The sequence below is a fragment of the Natrix helvetica genome, assembly GCF_964273705.1.
Source record: "Natrix helvetica genome assembly, chromosome: Z".
Classification (NCBI taxonomy): Eukaryota; Metazoa; Chordata; class Lepidosauria; order Squamata; family Natricidae; genus Natrix; species Natrix helvetica.
This window is the reverse complement of record NC_138554.1, coordinates 139,257,046-139,279,989: the sequence shown is the minus strand read 5'-3', so window position 1 is coordinate 139,279,989 and position 22,944 is coordinate 139,257,046. Positions and strand designations below refer to the sequence as shown.

Sequence of the window (22,944 nt, the reverse complement as noted above, 5' to 3'; positions counted from 1 at the left end):
CAATAAGACCTTCCCCCCCCCCCCAAGTCAGGTCTATTAAGTCAACAGGCAGTTTGGTCACTGCCTATATGCCAATATACTTATTGGCATATTCATGCCAATAAGTAAGTGGGATGCAGGCAACCTAGCTGTGCCCACCCATTCAGATTGCTAAAAGGTTCTCCTCCAGGTTTAGCGGCCAGGCAAGCCTATATAACAGGTTTAAACAAACCACAATCTTGAAGAAGTTCCAGTGGATGAATAGACGGAAGCTGCACTCAACCCAGTTCCGAAATTCACCGGCTAACGTATGTCTTTCTAAAATGCCTGCTTGTCTGTATATTCACTTCTGCACGACAGCTTGCCGAAAAAGGTAGGGTGAAGGCCAATCCAGACATTAAAAAGAAAAAGAAAGAACATGAAACATAGAATCCTAGGACCGGAAGGGACCTGGGAGGTCTTCTAGTCCAACCTCCTGCTCAAAGAAGATCTTATACCATCCTGGTCAAATGGTTGTCCAGTCTGTTTTTGAAAACCTCCAGAAATGGAGCACCCAAAACCCCAGGAGGGGAGATACGAAGGCTTCCTGAAGACCCAAAGACTCCCCCATGTGGAGAGACGAAGATGACCGTCGGTCGGTGCGACAGCTGATTTCCTTGTCCCCCATTCCACGCACTCCTTCTGAGATTCCCTCTACTGCATGGATAAATTTCAGGGTGCAGAGAGTCTCAATGAAAGGCGGGGGGGGGGAGTTGGGGGGCAGAGGGGGGGGGAGAGGAAGGATCCGATGACGGGGTGTTCTCTGATCAGCAGCCGAACAACCAAATCGAGGCTGTTTCGGTTCGCAGCGTTAGCTTCTTCCTTTTTGCAACTCAAAAAAGGTCCTTCGTGAGTTAAGTAAAAAAACGTGGGGCTCCTTTGCAATTTAAACTAAACTCCCCTTCATTTAATGACACCCCAATCAGGAAGAACTTCCTCTTTTGTGAATTTTTTTTTTTTTTTGCTTTGTCAGTCAATTCGACACCTAAAAGTCGCTTCCTTCCAGGAGTTTAGCCCACAGGACGAACGGGGACCTCTGCTTACCAGCTGCCCAAATCCTCTTGGGTTTTTTTTTTTGGGGGGGTGTTGTTGTTGTTGTTGGGTGTTTCCTAGGTGAGTTTCCGGATTCTGCGGTTCTGCCGGTCGATATTCATGGTGGCCCGGTCCACGGAGGAGGTGATGGCATCCAGGCTTTCGTCCTGCCGCTCCAGCTCAGTTTCGCTTTCCAAGGCCAAGCACTTCAGCCTCCGAAGGATCTAGCAAGGGGAGAGAAGCGGTTGTTGCAACTGGAAGTCCAGGGAGGGAAGGTCGGCCCTTCGGCCTGGCTGGCGCTCGGGGATGCTGCCTTGAAGGGTCTTGTGTGGGGCACGGGCAGTCCTCGGCTCACGACCAGTGTCAGGACTGGAGGTTTGGTCATTGAGTCGAGGCAGCCATGTAAGCAGACCCGGGAGCGTAAGGAAGAGGAAGGAAAACAAATCGGCTTCCTCAATTTCAGCTCAGCCCCAGATTGGAAGTGTAGCTGGGAGTCTGAGTTTACGCCAAACTCCCTGACAGGAAAGAAGGGAAAGGCTGAGGGCAAAATGGGAGGGGGAGGAGAGGAAGAGGAGGAGGAGGAGGAGGAGGAGGAAAAAGACTGTGGGGTTCTTGGTGCCCTCTGGGATTGGTTGTTTTCTTGCAGATGTTTTATTACCAAACTAGGTAACATCATCAGGGAGAAGGGAGAGGAGGAAGAAGAGGAGGACTGGTGGGTCATTGGTGCTCTCTGAACTTGGTTCTTTGGTTGCTGACATTTTATGACCCAACTAGGTAACATCAGCAGTGTTAGAAGGCTGGGGGAGAGGTTTCTCAGAGACAAAGAGGAGGAGAGGGAGTGGGGGGAGGCTATTAGCCAAACTCAGAAAGCACCTAGAACCCAACCCCCCATTTCAACCCTGAGCATAAATATTCCCTTCTAAAGAAAAGAAGGGCATGAAGGGAAGGGAGAGAATGGGGTGAATGAGAAGGCAGACATGGAGGAAGAGGAGGAATATGAACCAAGAAAGGAGGAGAAGGAAGGAAGGTAGAGGGGGGGAAAGGAGGAGAAGGAGGCAAGGGGAGACCACAGGCATGGAAAAAGAGGAAATGGATAAGAAGGAGGGAAAATGAGAAGGAATGAAGTACAGAGAAAAGGAGTAGAATGAAGAGAAGGGAGGAGGAGGAGATAGACATGGAGAAAGAGGAAGAGAAGGAGAAGGAAGGAAAGATGGAGGTACAGATAAAAAGGAGATGGAGAATAAAGGGGAGAAGGAGATGGAGAGTTAAACATGGAGGAAGAGGAGGAGAGAAAGGAGGATTCTGTGTGTGTGTGTAAGAGAGAGAGAGAGAGAGAGAGAGAGAGAGAGAGACAGATGGGGAGATGGATGGATGGATGGATGGATGGGGGAAGGGGAGAGGGAGGGAGGAATGCAGAGTCTGGCCTTCTTTGCTTTCCACCTGCCAGCTCCAGACCACCCAGTTCCAGACCGACTGGCCCAGTACAGCCTCCCTCACAGCAGCTGCCCTTCACAAGTCTGGACAGGAACAATTGACCCATCACTGCAGGATTGAGAGGAGGAGGAGGAGGAGGAGGCGGGGGGGGAACCACCCTAAAATCTTGAGGTTCCCCCAGCCCCCCTGCCAGTTCTTCCAATCCTGCGGATGGGACCCAGAGCAGAGGAGGAGGGGCCGGAGCCCCCGGCAAGGCTCGGCTGCCAAACCTCCCCGCTTCCTCCAAACCACAGGATTTAAACTAATATTATCCTGCCTCCTCCCATCTTCGCTGACATGATGTCAACCTCTGGGAGACGCCAAGACGGGAGGAGGAACCGTCGTGAAAATGAGCTGATTGACCCACATCTTCCCCCCCACACACACCCCACACACACCCACCCAGGGGCAGATTAGGGAGCTCTGGATGGAGCCCAGATCCTGTGGAGGAGGAATTTCCAGATCTTTCAAGAGAAAGTCTTGAAGGGGCCTTTGGTAGAAGTGGCTGCAAGGCCTTCGGGGCTGAACCTCCCCCCCCACCACCACCACCACAAGAGTCGTGGGAGGAAGGGGGAGGAATCGCCTCCCCTTCCCCCGGTTTTCTGACCGACGCGGATCCTTCTCCAGTAGCTCCTGAGCTCATATGAGATGCACAATTATTTTGCGGTTAGGATCCTGGCCCACCCAGCCCCAGGGAAACCCCTTGGCCCACCCCTCTTTCTCTTGGATGTAGCTGAGCTTTGCAGTGGGGGGGGGGAGTCTTTGGGGCTCTCTGAGCCTGGTGGTTTCCTTGCAGACATCTCATGACCCAACCAGGTAACATCTTCTGTGCTTGAAGGGACTGTTGTGGAGAGGAGGGGGAGGAGAGGGAGGGGCAGGAGGGGAGAGGTAGAGAGGAGGGGAGGGGGAGGGAGGAGAGGGACAAGGAGGGGGAGGAGCAGGGAAAGGAGGGGAAAAGAGGGGGAGGGGGGAGGGGAAAAGGAGGGGGAGGAGCAGGGAAAGGAGGGGAAGGAAGAGGGGGAGGGGCAGGAGGTGAGAGGGAGAGAGGAGGGGAGGGGGAGGGAGGAGAGGGACAAGGAGGGGGAGGAGCAGGGAAAGAAGGGGAAAAGAGGGGGAGGGGGGAGGGGAAAAGGAGGGGGAGGAGCAGGGAAAGGAGGGGAAGGAAGAGGGGGAGGGGCAGGAGGTGAGAGGGAGAGAGGAGGGGAGGGGGAGGGAGGAGAGGGACAAGGAGGGGGAGGAGCAGGGAAAGGAGGGGAAAAGAGGGGGAGGGGCAGGAGGTGAGAGGGAGAGAGGAGGGGAGGGGGAGGGAGGAGAGGGACAAGGAGGGGGAGGAGCAGGGAAAGGAGGGGAAAAGAGGGGGAGGGGGGAGGGGAAAAGGAGGGGCAGGAGCAGGGAAAGGAGGGGAAGGAAGAGGGGGAGGGGCAGGAGGTGAGAGGGAGAGAGGAGGGGAGGGGGAGGGAGGAGAGGGACAAGGAGGGGGAGGAGCAGGGAAAGGAGGGGAAAAGAGGGGGAGGGGGGAGGGGAAAAGGAGGGGGAGGAGCAGGGAAAGGAGGGGAAGGAAGAGGGGGAGCGGCAGGAGGTGAGAGGGAGAGAGGAGGGGAGGGGGAGGGAGGAGAGGGACAAGGAGGGGGAGGAGCAGGGAAAGGAGGGGAAAAGAGGGGGAGGGGCAGGAGGTGAGAGGGAGAGAGGAGGGGAGGGGGAGGGAGGAGAGGGACAAGGAGGGGGAGGAGCAGGGAAAGGAGGGGAAGGAAGAGGGGGAGGGGCAGGAGGTGAGAGGGAGAGAGGAGGGGAGGGGGAGAGGGACAAGGAGGGGGAGGAGCAGGGAAAGGAGGGGAAAAGAGGGGGAGGGGGGAGGGGAAAAGGAGGGGGAGGAGCAGGGAAAGGAGGGGAAGGAAGAGGGGGAGGGGCAGGAGGTGAGAGGGAGAGAGGAGGGGAGGTGGAGGGAGGAGAGGGACAAGGAGGGGGAGGAGCAGGGAAAGGAGGGGAAAAGAGGGGGAGGGGCAGGAGGTGAGAGGGAGAGAGGAGGGGAGGGGGAGGGAGGAGAGGGACAAGGAGGGGGAGGAGCAGGGAAAGGAGGGGAAAAGAGGGGGAGGGGGGAGGGGAAAAGGAGGGGGAGGAGCAGGGAAAGGAAGAGGGGGAGGGGCAGGAGGTGAGAGGGAGAGAGGAGGGGAGGGGGAGGGAGGAGAGGGACAAGGAGGGGGAGGAGCAGGGAAAGGAGGGGAAAAGAGGGGGAGGGGCAGGAGGTGAGAGGGAGAGAGGAGGGGAGGGGGAGGGAGGAGAGGGACAAGGAGGGGGAGGAGCAGGGAAAGGAGGGGAAAAGAGGGGGAGGGGGGAGGGGAAAAGGAGGGGGAGGAGCAGGGAAAGGAAGAGGGGGAGGGGCAGGAGGTGAGAGGGAGAGAGGAGGGGAGGGGGAGGGAGGAGAGGGACAAGGAGGGGGAGGAGCAGGGAAAGGAGGGGAAAAGAGGGGGAGGGGGAGGAGGGGAGAGGGAGGAGGAGGAAGGACTAAGTACTTTCTGGTACGCTCTGGGCTTGGTGATTTTCTTGCAGACGTTTCACAACCCAACTAGGTAACATCATCAGTGCTAGAAGGGAGTGGGTTCAACTCTTCTAGCGATTACGATAATACCTAGTTGGACCATGAAACGCCCTCAAGGAAACAGCTAAGCTCAGAGACCACCATCTCCACTTTCTTTTCCCCACAAACCCCACTCCCCCCTAGCACTGATGCTGTTCCCTAGTTGGGTCATGAAACGTCTGCAAGGAAACCAGGAAGCTGAGAGAGCATCTGGGATCCCCCACCCTGAGCTACAAGCATTCTCTTCGGTCAATGGCACATTTCCTCCTTCTATGCGAACACCTGGGCGCCTTTGATCAGGATTTGATCTCCCCTCCCTCTTTTATTCCCCCATCCTCTGCTCCTTTGCCAATCCCAACCTCCTGCTTCCAGAGAGGCACCCTCAACACAGGAGAGGAAGGGGAGGGAGGGAGGAAAGAAAAAGAAGAAGGAAGGAATGAAGGAAGGAGAGAAAGAAAGAAAAAGAAAGGAAAGGAGAAGGAGAAAGCCAAGGAAGAAGAAGAAGAAAAGCAAGGAAGGAAGAAGAAAGAAGAAGCAGAAGGAAGGAAAGAAAAGGAAGAAAGGAAGAAATGAGGAAACAAAGAAAAAGGACGGAAGGAAGGAAGGAATGAAGGAAGGAGAGAAAGAAAGAAAAAGAAAGGAAAGGAGAAAGAGAAAGCCAAGGAAGAAGAAGAAGAAGAAAAGCAAGGAAGAAGAAAGAAGAAGCAGAAGGAAGGAAGGAAGGAAGGAAGGAAGGAAGGAAGGAAGGAAGGAAGGAAGGAAGGAAGGAAGGAAGGAAGGAATGAGGAAACAAAGAAAAAGTGCGGAAGAAAGGATGGATGGAAGGAAGAAAAGAAAGAAAGAAAAAAGAAAAGGAAAAAGAAGAAAGAAAGAAAGAAAGAAAGAAAGAAAGAAAGAAAGAAAGAAAGAAAGAAAGAAAGAAAGAAAGAAACGGAGGGAAGGTCTGAGTGGGTTGGGTAGACAGACAGACAAATAGATGATGCACCTGATAAACACAGCTGATAGATGGATGATAGTCAGAGATAGCTGATGGATGAATGGATGAAAGAGAGAGGGAGAGAAAGAGAGAGAGAGAGAGAAAGAAAGAAAGAAAGAAAGAAAGAAAGAAAGAAAGAAAGAAAGAAAGAAAGAAAGAAAGAAAGAAAGAAAGAAAGACTGCTGAATGGAAAAGGAGTTCTATTTAATCAATCTCAGCCGTAGAGCTTACCTGGCGGATTTCCTGCGTTTCACTCTGGGAGACGACCTGCTTCTCCTTCTGCAGCTGAGCCTGATGCTGCTCCTGGTGGTCTCCGCTCCCTCGAGAGGAGGAGGAGGAGGCTGTCGCTCCGGCCTGAACTAGGCTTCCCACAAACCCAGTGGCTGCAAGAAGAGAGGCCGGGGGGGGGGGGATATCAGAAAGGCCCACAAAACGGCAGAGCTGACCCTGGCCCAGCCAAGCATGGAACTATTGCCCCATCTCTGGCCAGGGAGTTTGCACAGGTAGTCCTCACTTTATGACCGCAACTGGGAACAGAATGTCTCTGGTGGAACAAGGGGGTGGCCAAGAGGGCTGTGCCCGATTTAATGGCTGCTTTTGCTACGGTTGTTAAGTGAATCATTAAGTAAATGATCTTAACTCATCTCTCTTGCCGCTGTTAAGTGAGTCACTGAAATTGTTCAGCGAATCACACCGGATATGACCTCTTTTGGCCACTGTTGTTAAGCGGATCACTGCAGTTGTTAATTGAATCACACGATTGTTAATCGGATCTGGCTTGTTCAATACACATGCCAGTTACAAAGCAGCCAAATTTTGACCATGTGACCCTGGGGGTGATGTGATGGTCGTAAGCGCGAGGACTGTTGCTAAGTGACTTTTTTCAGTGCCATCGTAACTTCGAACAGTCACTAAACGAATGGTTGTACATTGAGGATTTCTGGGAGTTGAAGTCTATACATCTGAAAGCGGCCACGGCAGAGAAAGCCTGGCTTTACAGGTAATCCTCAATTTATGACTGGTCGCTTAATGACCATTAGAAATCATGACAGACTGTTCCAACTGCCACTGCCCCCATAGATCACAGGGCCCCATTTCTTTTGCATCCCACAATCAGACTTTTTTGCTGAAAGCAGGCATTTCTTTCCAGTTTGGGGCAAAACAGCTGGTTCGCTTAATGACTGGAACATTCGCTTAATGACTGCTGCAAAAACAAAGCATAAAATCGGGTCCTTCACTGACCCAAGGTATGACCTTCATGAGTTACAACTGCGATGGGCAGGCTCCCAATACGGTCGCAAATCGAGGACAATGGTTCGTCTCAGGTAACAAAAGTTGTAACAGGCAAAGATGCTCCAATGCAACTGGAAGACAAACTCACCTGAGTTCCCCACTTACGCCCGCAATTTCCATCACTAAGTGAAGACAGTTGTTAAGTGAGTTTGGCCCAATTTTACAAGATTTCTTGCCACAGTTAAGGGAATCAATGCAGTTTTTACATTGCAGGTACTCCTCGACTTACGACCACAATTGAGATCCAAATTTCCTTCACTGAGCAAGGCAGTAGCTAAGTGTGTTTTGCCCCATCTTATGACCTTTCTTGCCACAGTCATTAAGTGAACCTCTGCAGTTAGACACACGGATGTTAAGTGAATCTGGCTTCCCCATTGATTTTCCTGGTGAGGCCACAAAAGAGGATCACGTGACACGTGACACCCCCCCCCCCGACTCTGCAACCGTCGTAAGTATGAAGTGGTTACCTAGCACCTGAATTTCGATCATGTGACCATGGGGATGCTGCAATGGTCGTAAGTGTGAGAAACGGTCATACTGCCATTGTAACTTCAAACCCTAAACAAACCGTGCTTAAATTGTATGCATTCTTATTATTTTGTCTGTGCGGCTCCTTCTTCAGCCAATAAATAAAATAAGATACACAGTAAGTAAATCAAGATTTAGTAGCCCCCTTCATACCTTGGGCGGCACCTCCCGGTGAACCGTCACTAAAAGAACTGTTGTAACCCGAGGACAACCTGTGCTGCTGCTGCTAAGTTCTAAGGATCGCTAAATGAGCAGTCGTAAGTCAAGGACTATACTCTGCCGCGTGGAGCTCTCTTTTGGCCGAGACACTCCGCCAGCCCCCCTCCCCCCCCCTGTGGCCGGGGTCTCTGCTGGAACAGGATATGCTGGGCTGGGGGGGGGGCAAGGGGGTGGTGGAAAGAGCCCCCTTTAGAGGAAGCTGTCCCTGCCCCGAAGAAGCTCAACCCACCCACCCCTCCCGCCACCCCCTCTAGACCGTGACAGCTGCGGGGGCTCTGGGCCAGAAGAGCCGAGGCTGGCTCAGATTTTGGAGGCCCCGTGCCAGAAAGACTGGCTGGGTGTCAGCTCGGGATTGTGTTACTTCATGGAAAAGGCAGACACAAAAGCTGCGGCTAAAAATACAACGCTCCCCCCTCCCCTCAAATCCTCCTCTTCCTCCCTCCCCCCACCCGCCCAGGAGTTAATTACCGCAGACTCTTAATCCCTCCCCCCCATCCCTGGAATTAATTTGGTTCTCGGGCAGGCCGTTGGCTACCAGGGGGACATTGATGGCGGTCTAAATTGAACGGCCTTTCACAATACCGCCAGCCAAGCGGTGCAGATGCAAAAGTTTCCGCCGAGGACGCCTTGCAGGTAGACTTGCGACTGTCGGTTTAGGGAGTGTCTGAAGTTACAAAAAAAAACAAAAAAAAACCCAACAACAACAAAAAAAAAACGGACTTATGACCATTTTTTCACACCTACGGCCGGCGTGTCATTCCCCGTAGTCGCGTGATCAAAATTCGGAGTCTTGGCAACTGGCATGTACTTACGAAGGTTGCAGCATCCAGGGCTAACGTGATCCCCTTCTGTGACTTCCGGATGAGCGAAGTCAATGGGGAAGCCAGGTTTGCTTAACGACCATGTCATTGGCTTAGCAACCGCAGTGATTCGCTTAACAAATGTGGCGAGAAAGGTTGTAAAATAGAACAAGACGGTCGCTGAACAACTGTCTTGCTTAGCAATGGAAATTTTGGATTCGATTGTGGCTGTAAGTCGAGGAAGTCCTGAACGGGCAGTCCTTGACTTACAACAGTTCGCTTAGTGACAAGATTGGAAAAAGTGACTAATGACCAATTTTCACACTTATGACGGTCGCAGTATCCCAATGGTCACGTAATCAAAATTCAGGCGCTTGGGGATTGGTTCATATTTATGACAGTCGAAGTGTCCCGGGGTCACGCGATCCCCTTTTTGCAACCGTCTGACGAGCAATGTCAGTGGGGAAACCAGATTCATTTAACAACTGTGTTCCTAACTTAATAACTGCAGAGATTCACTTAATGACCGTGGCAGGAAAAGTTGCGAAACGGGGCAAAAACTCACTTGGCAATTGTTTTTGCTTAGGAATGGAAATTTGGGGCTCGATTGTGGTCGTAAGTCGAGGACTACCTTCAATACTTACGACCGGTCGCTTAGCGAGCACGTCATGACAGACACCTCGCAAAAGATACGTATTTCTGGCGTTTGGCAAAGACACAGAAAAAAACCCATAGCGAATTTCATTACTGCAGATTCAGTGAATGAACACGACGATTCACTTAACAACCGGTGGGGAAAAACCGCCGTGAAATCGGGTCAGTCGGTTTCTCTATGCCGGGATGGGGGTGGATCTTCCTGTAAGCCACCTTAAAGTTCTTGGGGAAAAGGTAGTTAATTAGAACGGGGTCCCCAAACATGGCCCCTTTAAGGCTTGTGGACTTCAACTCCCAGAATTCTGGGAGTTGAAGTCCATAAGCCTTAAAGAAGCCAAGTTTGGGGACCCCTCTAGTGGGAGATAAACCAGACTCCTCAACCAGCAGGGAGCCTGGCCAAGATGGAACCTGGTTTAAGCCTCCTCCTTCTTTCAAGAGGTTTAATGACCACATTTCCCAGCTGGGGAGGCGTCTCTTTCTTTGGAGACATGTTCAAAAGTCAGCAGCAGCCCTTGGTCTGATTCCAAATTCTGGCCCCAAATTAAATCCTAGGCTCCCCACGGCTAAGCAGGAAGAATTTACACCTGTGGTGTCTTTCTCCCTGCAAGGTCCCGTTGAAGACCCTCTACTGGAGCTGGCTTGGGGAGGGGGGGGGAGGAGAGGCCCGGAAATTGGGGGGAGGGGGGAATCAAATCAAATTTGCCAGCTTGAACCCCCATCCTCACCTTTTTAGAAAAACAAGATGTATCACTAGTGAAAAACCTGAGGAGATACTGACTGAATGTCTTGCCTATCCGTCTGTCTACCTACATACACGCACATCTATAAATGTCTGTGTGTCTGCGTGTGTGTACATACATAAACACACTATCTACCGGTATCTACCTATCTATCATTTATCTTTCTCTATTCCTTTCTCTCTCTCTCTCTCTCTCTTCCTCTCTCTCTCTCTCTTACTCTCACTCTCTTCCTCTCACTCTCTCTTCCCCCTTTCTCTCTCTTCCTCCCTCTCTTTTTCTCTTTTTTTCTCCCCCTCTCTCTCTTCCTCCCTCTCTCTTTCTCCCTGTCTCTTTCTCTCTTCCTCCCTCTCTTTTTCTTTTTTCTCCCTCTCTCTTCCTCCCTCTCTCTCTTTCGCTCACTCTCTCTTCCTCCTCCTCTTTCTCTCTCTTTCTATGTCTCTCTTCCTCCCACCCTCTCTCTATCATCTATATACATAATACACATATCTATCTATCCACATACATATATAATTATCTCTCTCTCTAACTCTCTATCTCTCTGTCCATCAATCTACATGCATGCATGCATGCATACATACATACATACACACACATACAGTAGTCCTCAACTTACAACCATCTGTTAAGTGACCATTCAAGACTACAACAGCATTGAAAGGAATGACTTATGACCGTTTTTCACACTTATGACCATTGCAGCATCCCCGTGGTCATGTGATCAAAATCCAGATGCTTGGAAACTGACTCATATTTATGACGGTCGCAGTGACCTGGGGTCATGTGATCCCCTTTTGTGACCCTCTCACAAGCAAAGTCAATGGAGAAGCCAGATTCGCTTAACAATAGTGTGACTAACTTAACAACTGCAGTGATTCGCTTGACAACTGTGGCAAAAAAAGGTCATAAAATGTTGCAAAACTCACTTAACAACCGTATCACCTAGCAATAGAGGTTTTGGGCTCATCTGTGGTCGTAAGTCGAGGACTACGGTACCTGTCTATGGAATGATCAGGTGCAGTGCTTGGTCGCCACCTAGTGGCCATTCGCAGTTGAAAAAAAGGCAAGCCAAATGAGTTTGAGAGAAACAGAACAAGCCAACATCTAGCCATTATTGATAGATTGATGTTACTGATGTTTGTGACTTAAAGCAGAAAGAAAGGACACCTATTGGGAGTCCTATCGGTTGTGAATGCAAACCATTTTATGCACAGCAAGGAACAGCTGAAAAAGACTCACCAAACAAATTATTTTTAATAACTGGCATGGTCTCATCGTGAATTTAACCGGGATGAACAAAACCAACCACTTGTTCCACCTTTCAGGAGCTGAAATTAGCATTTTACCTCCTGGTACCCATTAGTCCTTCATTTAAAAATGAACCAACTATTCCAGGCAAACCGAAAACCGAATTTCAGCAAACCGACCAACCAAAGTGCGTTCTAATCTTTAATTTAATTTAATTTAATCAGAGGGTGTAGCAGAAACGCAGTTGGTTAATGGCCAGCTTGTTTTAAAGGGCTGAAACCTCTTTTGTTTTTTTAAGCATAGCAGACCAGAAATTGTTTTTTTTCCTACATTTTTATAGAATTTAGAAAATATGTTAGAAGATAGATAATTAATTTTTAAAAGTTGCAATTTATGGCACGAAATTTGGTCAACTACACCCTCATAGCAAACAACCACCACCCCATTCGCTTAACAACCACCCAAAAAAATGTCATTAAAACAATTCTGGTCACGTGGTGACCTGCTTTGCGACTGCCATGGTGTATAACCGTAATGGGCAGGCTCAATTAAGACCGTTATGTTAAGGGCTAACAGTAGCCTTTCCTTTTGCTTCAGCAATTGTCCTGTAGCAGGAGAGAAGTAACTTTTTAGCTGCTCCAAATACAGATGCCCCCCACTGACCCCCACCCCCACCAGTGACAACCACAAGGTAAATCAATATCCAAATATTTTTTGTCAAAAGAATACACAAAGCATCCTAGGGAGATAACCCCAGTCATGCTTCTTTCAGCTTTTTTTCCTTCTCTTACAACTTTGGCCTAAAGATATTTGAATACAGAGAGGTCTTCTAGTCCAACCCCCTGCCTAGGCAGGAAACCCTATACCAGCGATGGCGAACCTTTTTTGGCTCGCGTGCCACAAGTGGGGGGAGTGCAGGGGGGTCGTGTGCAGGCGTGCCGCACCCATAATGCAACGCACGAACAAGTGACTTCCGGTTTGCTCGGAGGGTGGTTTTAAGCGCTCCAAAGGCGTCAGGGAAGCCTCCGGACGGTCCCTGAAGCCTCCGGAGGGCCTCCGGGGGTGGGGGAGGCTCTTTTCGCCCTCCCCAGGCTCCTATAAAGCCTCTGGAGCCTGGGGAGGGCGAAAAATAGCTTTTAAAAAGGTGAACTCAGCTGGCCAGCACACGTATGCGCGCTGGCCAGATGACAGGGCAGAGCCTCACGTGCCCTGTCAAATGGCTCCGCGTGCCACTTGTGGCACGCGTGCCATAGGTTCGCCATCACGGCCCTATACCATTTCAGACAAATGGCTATCCAACATCTTCTTAAAGACTTCCAGTGTTGGGGCATTCACAACTTCTGGAGGCAATTTCTGTTCCACTGATTAATTAATTTAGATAGATAGATGGATGGATGGATGGATGGATGGATGCATAGATAGATAGATAGATAGATAGATAGATAGATAGATAGATAGATAGATAGATAGATAGATAGATAGATAGATAGATAGATAGATAGATAGATAGATAGATGATAGATAGATAGATAGATGATAGATACAGTAGATAGATAAATACATAGAATAGAGTTGGAAGGGACCTTGGAGGTCTTCTAGTCCCACCCCCTGCCTAGGCAGGAAGCCCTATACCGTTTCAGACAAATGGCTATCCAACATTTTCTTAAGGACTTCCACTGTTGGGGCATTCACAACCTCTGGAGGCAACTTCTGTTCCACTGATTAGTCACTGTCAGGAAATTTCTCCTCAGTTCTAAGTTGCTTCTCTCCTTGATTAGTTTCCACCCATTGCTTCTTGTTCTGCCCTCAGGTGCCTTGGAGAATAGCTTGACTCCCTCTTCCTTGTGGCAACCCCTGAGATATTGGAAGACTGCTATCCTGTCTCCCCTGGTCCTTCTTTCTCTTAAGCTAGACAAGCCCAGTTCCTGCAACCATTTTAGTCTCCAGTCCCCTAATCCTCTTTGTTGCTCTTCTCTGCACTCTTTCTAGAGTCTCCACATCTTTTTTTTTGTATTGTGCTGTCCACAACTGGATGCAAATATTCCAAGAGCAATATACAGCAGTTAGTCCTTGACTTCTGACCACAATCGAGCTCAATATTTCTGTTGCTAAGTGGGACAATTGTTAAGTGAGGCTCGCCCCATTTTGCCACCTTTCCTGCCACAGTTGTTAAGTGACTTGCTGTGGTTGTTAAGTTAGTGACAGCAATCTAGCAAGAATGGCTAGACTGGAGGCTGCTGGTTGGTTTCTCCAAAATTTAGCCTTGTCATTTTTTTTATACAACTCAGAATGGCCACTAGGTGGCGATCAACGACCACGCCTGTAGCGTTTGACTTATATAACCACTTATATGAGCCCTAAATTTCTATTGCTAAGTGAGACAGTCATTAAGTGAGTTTTTTTTGTGAGTTAAGCGAGTTAAATTTCAGGTTCAACTGTACGGGTAGTCCTCCACATACGAATAGAATTGAGTCCCAAATTTCTGTTGCCGACTGAAACAGTCATTAAGTGAGTCTTGCCCCATTTTACGACCTTTCCTGAAGGAGTGAATCCCTGCAGTTGTTAAGTCATTCGCACAACTATTAAGTGAATCTGGATTCCCCCTTGACTTCGCTTGCCAGAAGGTCGCAAATGGGGATCAAGTGGCCCCAGGATGCTACGACTGTCATAAATATGAGTCAGTTGCCAAGCACCTGGATTTTGATCATGTGACTGCTGGGATGTTGCAACTGTCAACTCATAAAGTTGCCATGGTGAGGAAAGGGGGAGGGGAAGCGCATTCCACGCATACCTTCGGCTAGAGTCGGATCTCAGATTACTACAGCAGGCTTGGGAGGGGGTGCACCTCGTTGGAGAGAGTGATTTATGACACAGACTGAGGGGAGGGAGGGAACACGGGTAAAGCTCAGCCATAATTCAAATGATGCTTAGATCTGACTGCAAAAGGGTGTTGCTGAAATGGTGCTCCTAATAAATGACTGGTTTTCTTTTGAAACTTGGCTCAAGGCTCATGAATCAATTAGGGCATCTTTCAAAAACCTGACAGCAAAGCTCAGTGTGAAAAATGATCTTAAGTCCCTTTTTTCAGTGCCACTGTAACCTTGAACGGACACTAAACAAATGGATGTAAATCCAGGCCTACCTAATACTTCTCGTGATCTGGAGGCTATCAGTATCTCCATGTAGGATCAGCGGGTTTCACTTATTTCGACTACTACGCCCCGCAAGTGCATCTTCCATGCAGGCGCCCAGTCTCAAAAACGCGCCCAAATAGGACCGCATAGAGCCGGGGGGTGGGAGGTGGGGGGGCAGGTCCAGACGCGATCTACACTACCGATTCGCCCAAAGCGGCTGAATACCACCTGTGCATAGCATCGCATTGGCCTTTTTGGCTGCTGCAGCACCACTGCTGGCTCATACGTGCCTCTTCCTTTCGCTATTATTTCTGAAATTTCGAACTATCCGAGGGTGGTCTTCCTCCCCTCCCTCTTACCTGCTTGCCAAATGGAGGCCCCCACCTCCTCCGGAGAAGACGCCCTCTTATCCCGCGCCAGTGCCAAAGCGTCCTCCGAGAACTGAATCTTCTTGTTGAACTGGACCTCCAGGAACGGGATGGCTTCAGGCATCTTTGCCGACAGCAGCCGGTAGCAGATATCTGGTTTGCCGATAAACCTCTGGCGGACGCAGATTTCGTAAGGGCTGTGGACCCTGACATCGTCCACCTCCCTCTTGTCGAACCAGTGCAGCAGCTGGGACTTGGCGTCGCAGATCCTCAGGCCGGACACTAAGAGGGTGAGGCTGCCCGGCTTGACGTGAGCATCGGTCCGTTCGGTGATGATGGCTGGGATATGCAAAATGACGCCATCTTTGTTTTTGGAGGGAGAAGCTGTGGGGTTCTCCTTCGCCTTCCCCGCTTCGGACACGGCCTTGGGGAGTTTCCCACCAAAAGGCCACCAAGATGGAGTCTCCAGTTCGGACAATAACCTGGAAGAGGCAGGGGAGAATAATCAGAAATACAGGCAGTCCTCGGCTTACGACCATTCTTTTTGTCTTCGAACTTACGATGGCACTGAAAAAAGTAACTTAGGACCGTTGCAGTACCCCCATGGCCACGTGATCAACATTCAGACACTGGCAATTGTCTCGTATTTACGACGGTGGTAGTGTTGCGGGAATCATGCGATCCCTTTTGCGACCTTCTGATAAGCAAAGTCCAGGGGGAATCCAGATTCACTCAAAAACCGTGTTAACTAATTTAGCCATCTCAGGGATTTGATAAAAACAATTGAGACAAGAAAAGTTGTAAACATGGGGCAAAACCAACTTGAAAGATGTCTCGCTTAGCAATGGAAATTTTGGGCTCAATTGTGGTCGTAAGTCGAGGACTTCCTGTACAGGTCGTCTTTTACCTTCGGCTACGGTTGAGGCCAACGTTTCTCGCAAAGCAGACCTCCAGATGTTCTCCTAGGCCCCAGCCAACTCCATGACCCACCCTGGGGACGACGGGATCCCACACCCATCGCCGTACCTGTCTGCCACATCCATCTCTGACTCGATCTTGTCCAAGCCTTTTATGATGTTATCAAACTGTTCGCCCTGGTGCTCCAGGACCTTCGCGGTATCTTCCAGGCGCTTCTCGGATCCCATCAGTAAGCCAGTCAATTCCTTGCCCTTGGACGTCTGGATGCAGGCCGTCTGTAGCCTGGCTCCGCCGGGCGAGAGGAGTTGTTCTCTCCAAAAATGCTCCAGCACGTTGAAGATCACATTTCGGTTGGGTTGAAGGGAGCTGAACCAATGCTTGGTGTTGCTCTCCAAAAGGGTGAGGGAACTGAAGATTAAGGTGGACGATTCTTTCTTGATCTCGCTGATGGAGGAAAGGGGAAAGCTGACGAGGATCTCTCCAGATTTGTCCGCCGTAAATTTGACCGAAACCGGTGTCAGCAGCAGTTTTCCGGGAACCCATTGTTTCCCCGAGTTGAGATAATAGGAGCAAGACCAAGCATGGATGTGGATGTTGTCCTCCATGATCTTATTTCTGGGTTCCGCTTCCTCGAAGAAACAATTGACACCTTCCAAAGATAAAATACATTCTGCAATCAACGATTAGTAATTAACGCACAGTTCATTCACCTTTCACGAGCCTTATGACAAATAAAGGTAAAGGTTCCTCTTGCACATAAGTGCTAGTCGTTCCTGACTCTAGGGGTGATGCTCATCTCCATTTCAAAGCCAAAGAGCCAGCGCTGTCCAAAGACGTCTCCGTCGTCATGCGGCTTCCATGACTCAATGCCCGAAGGCGCACGGAACGCCGTTACCTTCCCACCAAAGGTGGTTCCTATTTTTCTACTTGCATTTTTTACGTGCTTTCGAACTGCTAGGTTGGCAGAAGCTGGGACAAGTGACGGGAGCTCACTCCGTTATGTGGTGCTAGGGATTCGAACCGCCAAACTACTGACCTTTCTGATCGACAAGCTCAGCGTCTTAGCCACTGAGCCGCCACATCCCGCTTATGACAAATACTTGTGTTCAAAACATTGAAGCTGGTATAGTGAGAATCTGACTCAGGGCTCTCCATTCTTGGCAACTTTCAGACCTGTGAACTTCAATTCCCAGAATCCTCATGCATGGGCTGGCTAGGGGATTCTGGGAATTGAAGTCCACAGGTCTGAAAGTAGCGCCCAAGGAACGGACGTTACTGCTTTAAAACCTTGAAATAAGAACTTCTGAACCCCAAATCTTGAGCTTTGAATATCTGAAGCTGCGTTCTTCTGAATTAACTGTTGGGTTTACTAGTTCTCAACTTACAACCATTTGTTTAATGACCGTTCAATTTTTTTAAATAAAAAAAGTGGCTTATGTCCAAGTTCTCACACTTATGACCGCTGCAGCATCCACACAGTCATGGGGTCAAACTTCGGGTGCTTGACAAAGCATCCTGGGGTTGTGCGATTGTCATTTGCAACCTTCCTCAGCAGCTTCTGGCAAGCAAACACAAATTCTATTAGTCCCATGAAATTAAATCCCAGGCACAATCAATTATTCCCTTTCTCAATTGCCACCCTTCAAAAATAAATAAATAAATACAAGGACATGCAATTTCTTTTAAAATAGACCAGTTCTATTTTGTCATTGCCACGTACTAAAGATACACCATGTCAACTTAAAAACAACAAAAACAAACACAGATTCTTCAAGCCTTGCTCATTGTGCAGACTTCAACTCCCAGAATTCCCCAGCCAGCCAGTTTCTGATCCCAAAAAAAGTCAATTAAAGAAGTGGGTTCACTTAATGCCCCCAGTAAAATAGTCATAAAATCAAGTCCAGTCACATAGTGACTCACTTAATGAACGCATCGCTTAGTGACAGAAATTCTGGTCTCAACTATGATCATTAGTTGAGGACCAACTATAACTTCAGATACATCAACATATGCAAAAAGAGATGGATTCACAGGTGCATATTTGTTGCTTGACAACTGCAAATCAGATGATCGCATAGAAGAAACAAATTCTAAGCCTCTACGGGCAGTCCTCCTTTAGCCACCCCAAATGGCACAGGCAACCTGGTCATTAAGTGAAGCAGTCGCTAAGTGAAACCGCAAAAATCCTCTTATGTGTGTGGCTTTGCCTTATAGACCAGTAAAAGTCATCAATGCAAGGACTGATGGGGAGAAGCACTTTTTCATCATGGTCATAACAGAACAGCTCCTAAATGATGACTGCCTATGCAAAACTCACCTGAAAGAGAGTTTTTAAAAAATAAAATAAAATAAAAATAAAGCCAGTTCACAAACAATTAACCCTTCATCAGCAATAACAGAGGTTGGAATAATATTTAAGCTTTCTGGACATAATTAGGTATCGGAATAAAAGCAATTAAAGACATTTGGGTCTTTCTGTTTGTTCGCTGTCTTTATCTCTTCTACCCAACCTACTAAATATCTTGTCTTAATTAAACACAGCATTTCCCCCATTTACCTGGACTGTTGGTGATTTCGATAGCTTAAAAATTCTTGTCAATGTTTGAGGCTTCTTGGAATCCAACAAAAATTGCACCAAAAAAATTGTACAGATCAAAAACAAACACACAGGCAAAAAAAAAAAAAAAAAAGAGGGGGGGGGAAATCTATCACACTACATAAAATTCGCTACACATTTAAAACTTACGAAATAGATATTTGGGAGTGGGAAAATGATAACCCAAAGCAGGCATTTGACTATCCACAGCAGAAGAAAATGAACATCAAAGGAGGATGCTTGATATTATATATACCTATATTGTTTTGCTGTCATGATTCATTGTCCAAGTCACCTATTTACCACCTGGGTAAATTTTCTCACATGACGAAATGGAGGAAATTATTATTGCTCAGGTATCACATGCTAACCACAGTCAACATCACACCAGGAAGCCAGGCATTATATTGATACAGGTAGTCCTCGGATTATGACCACAGCTGAGCCCAAAATTTATATTGCTAAGTAAGACATTTTAGCCCGTTCACCACCTTTCTTGCCACAAGTGAATCACTGCAGTTGTTAAGTGAACCTGGGCTTCCCCACTGCTTGTCAGGTTGCAAAAGGGGATCACATGATCCCCCAGGATACCACGAGCGTCATAAATACGAGTCAGGTGCCAAGCGTCTGAATTTTGATCACGAGACCATGAGAATGGCCGCAAGGGTCGTTAAGTGTGAAAAAGTCAGAAGTCACCCTTGTAACTGCAAATGGTCACTAAATGAACTGTTGCAAGCCCAGGTTATTTTTTCTTCTTCTAAATTTAATTTAGATGCCTCCCGCCTTCATTATTCTCATAAATAACTCAAGGCAGCGAACACATCCGACACAACTTCCTCATCCGATTTTCCCCAAAACAACAGCCCTGCAAGGTAGGTTGGGCTTAGAAAGATTGATTGGGCAAAAGTCACCCAGCCGGCTATCATGGCTAAGGCAGGACTTGAACTTATCCCTGCAATTCTAGCCCAGGATTTTCCCCTTGGGACAACTCTGGTCTTGATGGAATTATAAAAGCTGTTTTCTCTGCTGCAAAGATGACGCAACCCTTCCAGCAGGGATCAATAAATCACACATCGGACCAACAAACATATTTTATGAGTCCTTTTTTCCGGAAGCCTTCCAGGAACGGCCCATGAAATAAAATATTAAAATATCGTAGTATTTCCTTGTTTACTCCGAAGCAGAGCACTTGGTGGTGGTGGTGGTGGTGGTTTTTAAAAACACATAATTTTAAATTATTCATGGCAAGGCAGCCAGGAAATGCAACCTAAGTACAAGCTGTACCAGCAGAGGCGGTCAAATGCGATACAGAGAAAACAAGATCATTAAAGGGAAAAGCTTTCAAACATTAACCAGGAAGATTCGGGGAGATTCCTGTCACTCCTCAAAAGCACCCTTAGACAGGTAGGTAGTCCTCGACATTTCCGTTGCTAAGTGAGAAAGTTAAGTGAGCCTTACCCCCTTTTACAACCTCTCCTTGCCGCAGTTGTTAAGAGAATCACTGCAGTTGTTAAATTAGTGGTTTCCCCCATTGACTCCGATTGTCGGAGGCTTGCAAAAGGGGGTCACATGACCCCGGGATGTTGAGACCGTCGTAAATATGAGTCAATTGCCAGGCGTCCAAATTTAGATTACGTGATCATGGGGATGTTGTAATAGTCCTAAGTGTGAAAACTGATCATGAGGCAAGGTGGCGCAGTGGTTAGCATGCAATACTGCAGGCTACTTCTGCTGACTGCCGGCTGACTGCAGTTTGGCAGTTCGAATCTCACCAGGCTCCAGGTTGACTCAGCCTTCCGACGTGGGTAAAATGAGGACCCGGATTGTTTGGGGGCAAGAGGCCGACTGCAAACTGCTTAGAGAGGGCTGTAAAGCACTGTGAAATGGTATATAAATCTGAGTGCTATTGCTATGTCCCTTTCTTAAGTGCTGGGGTAACTTCAGTCATTAAATGAATGGTTGTGGAGGCAGAGAAAGGACAACCCATATAGAAAATAGTGGCCGATGGGACAGAAAACACTCCACCTCCTCTCTCTCTGCATTTTGCTCCCTATCTCTCTATCTTATTAAAGTTACATTTTAAATGATTGTTTTTCCATTAAAATATTTTTATTGTTTTAATATTTTACATTGCAATTTATTCAATGCTTGTAAGTCACTGGGGATTGCCTTTGGATACATCCAAAATGTCCAGATTGATATAAGGTCCCCTGCTTGAGCAGGGGGTTAGACTAGAAGACCTCCAAGGTCCCAACTCTGTTATTCTGTATTCTGCAAGATGGGCAGCATACAAGGTTGATAAACAGGTAAGATATAAGAGTAAAATGTCTATGTAGGTGTTAATTGCATAAAAAACACAGAACCTGATCACAACTACACTAATAGCAACAAATTATTTTTTGCAGGATGTCTAATCAAACCATCTATTTCGTATTTTGAATCCACTGGGCAAGAGTATTTACTTTTTCGCACTGTGGGAAATTAATTGCAGGCGGTCCTCGACGTACAGCCATTCATTTAGTGACTGTTCAAAGTTACAACAGCACTGAAAAGGGGGACTTATGACCACTGCAGCATCCCCATGGTCACCTGATCCAAATTCGGACGCTTGGCAACTGGCTCATATTTCTGATGGTTGCAGTGTCCCAGGGTCACATGATCTCCCTCTTGCAACCTTTTTATAAGAAAATTCACTGGGGAAGTGAGAAATTTATTTTGTTCCATTTTACGACCTTTCTTGCCACAGATGTTAAGTGAATCCCCGCAGTTGTTAAATTAATAACACGGTGAAGAGAATCTGGCTTCCCCATTGACTTTGCTTGTAGCAAGATCGCAAAAGAGGATCGTGTGACACCACACCCACCCCGGGATTCTGCAGTCGTCATAAATACGAATCATTTGCCAAGTGACAGAATTTTGATTGCATGACCATGGGGATGCTGGGATGGTCATAAGGGTGAAAAATGGTCCTGTCACTTTTTTTCAGTGGTGTTGTAACTTCGAATAGTCACTAAATGAATTGTTGTAAATCAAGAACTACCTGTATCCATATTTTTTGATAATGCTTTGTGATCTGAAGAGAATAATAGAGAATAGAATAGGAATAGGATAGGATATAGGATATAGAATAGAGTAAGTGGAATGAAGAATAGAATAGAATTCAGAATAGAATATAGAATAGAATTAGAATAGAAGAATATAGAATAGAATAGAAAACAGAATAGAATAAAATAAAATAGAAAACAGAATAAAATAGAAAACAGAATAGAATATAGAATAGAATAGAATAAATGGAATGAAGAACAGAACAGAATAGAATAGATGGAATAAAGAATAGAATAGGAATGGGAATAGAATACAGAATAGAATTCAGAATAGAGAATATAGAATAGAACAGAACAGAATAGAATAAGTGGAATGAAGAATAGAATAGGAATAGAATACAGAATAGAATTCAGAATATAGAATATAGAATAGAATAGAATGGAATAAATGGAATAAAGAATAAAATAGGATAGGAATAGAATACAGAACAGAATTCAGAAGAGAATAGAAGAATATAGAATAGAAAACAGAATAGAATAGAATGGAATTCAGAATAGAGAATAAAATAATAACTTCATTGTCACTTCAAATGTAGACTAATCGGCATACATAAAAATGAAATTTCGTTGCATGCAGCTCTCAAAGGGTCACCACCTTCAATAGACACTGCATGAACATGACAGGATGAGTCAATAAATAAGAACAAAATTATGCATATACCCACATACACATGCGCACACACACACAACCCAGCCTCTACTTGGGGTGTCTGCCTGGGGAGAAAAGGCCCCTGGTGGTTGCCATGGTGCCACACAGACAGGCGTTGAGGGGATCTACTTCACCTGGATCAGATGCTCCTGCAACGGGGGCGGGGGGGGCGCTTCCCCTTGAAATGGGGAGAGGCAGGAGGGGGGAGGGAGCAGCTGGGGACCTCACTGCCCCCCCAACCACCAAGGACCCCCAGTTGCCGCCCCCTGCCCTCCCCCACAAAGAAGGGGGCGAAGGCCTGGCCCTCTCCCCTCCCTCCCTCCCCCTCAGACTACAACTCCCGGCAGCCCTTGCGCCAGCCTGTCGAGGTCCCCACGACGAGATATTGGGGAGGGGGCTTCCGCAGGGCAACGCCGACCCGCCCCCACGTCCCCTGGAACGGCCGTCGTGCCCACCGGGGCTCCTCACCGGTCGCTCGCGAAAGGCGGCGGTGAAAGAGCCGCGGTCAATCCGCCATTGCTCGAGTCTCCCCTGCTTTCTTTTTTTTTCTCCTCCTCCTCCTCCTCCTCCTTCTCCCTCCCTCCCTCACGACGCTCGCCACGCGCCTGCGCAAAACCGGCGC

At 48.0% G+C, this 22,944-nt stretch overlaps 1 protein-coding gene across 5 annotated transcripts; it reads right to left on the bottom strand.

The window, feature by feature from the left end:
• Positions 1-642: 642 nt before the first annotated feature.
• SNAP47 (synaptosome associated protein 47) lies at positions 643-22,919 on the bottom strand. Of its 5 annotated transcripts, none has more exons than XM_081971702.1 (6): positions 22,791-22,919; positions 17,425-17,531; positions 16,082-16,622; positions 15,047-15,537; positions 6,306-6,457; positions 644-1,274 (listed from the first exon to the last, which is right to left on the bottom strand). In XM_081971702.1, the coding sequence occupies exons 3-6, from the start codon at positions 16,576-16,578 to the stop codon at positions 1,128-1,130; spliced, it is 1,287 nt and encodes a 428-aa protein (XP_081827828.1). In that variant the 5' UTR covers positions 16,579-16,622; positions 17,425-17,531; positions 22,791-22,919; the 3' UTR covers positions 644-1,127. The 5 variants fall into 5 exon arrangements, with proteins under 5 accessions (XP_081827831.1, XP_081827828.1, XP_081827830.1 ...); XM_081971704.1 differs by lacking the exon at positions 22,791-22,919 and adding an exon at positions 22,339-22,443; XM_081971703.1 differs by lacking the exon at positions 22,791-22,919 and adding an exon at positions 18,531-18,787.
• Between the last annotated feature and the right edge of the window lie 25 nt (positions 22,920-22,944).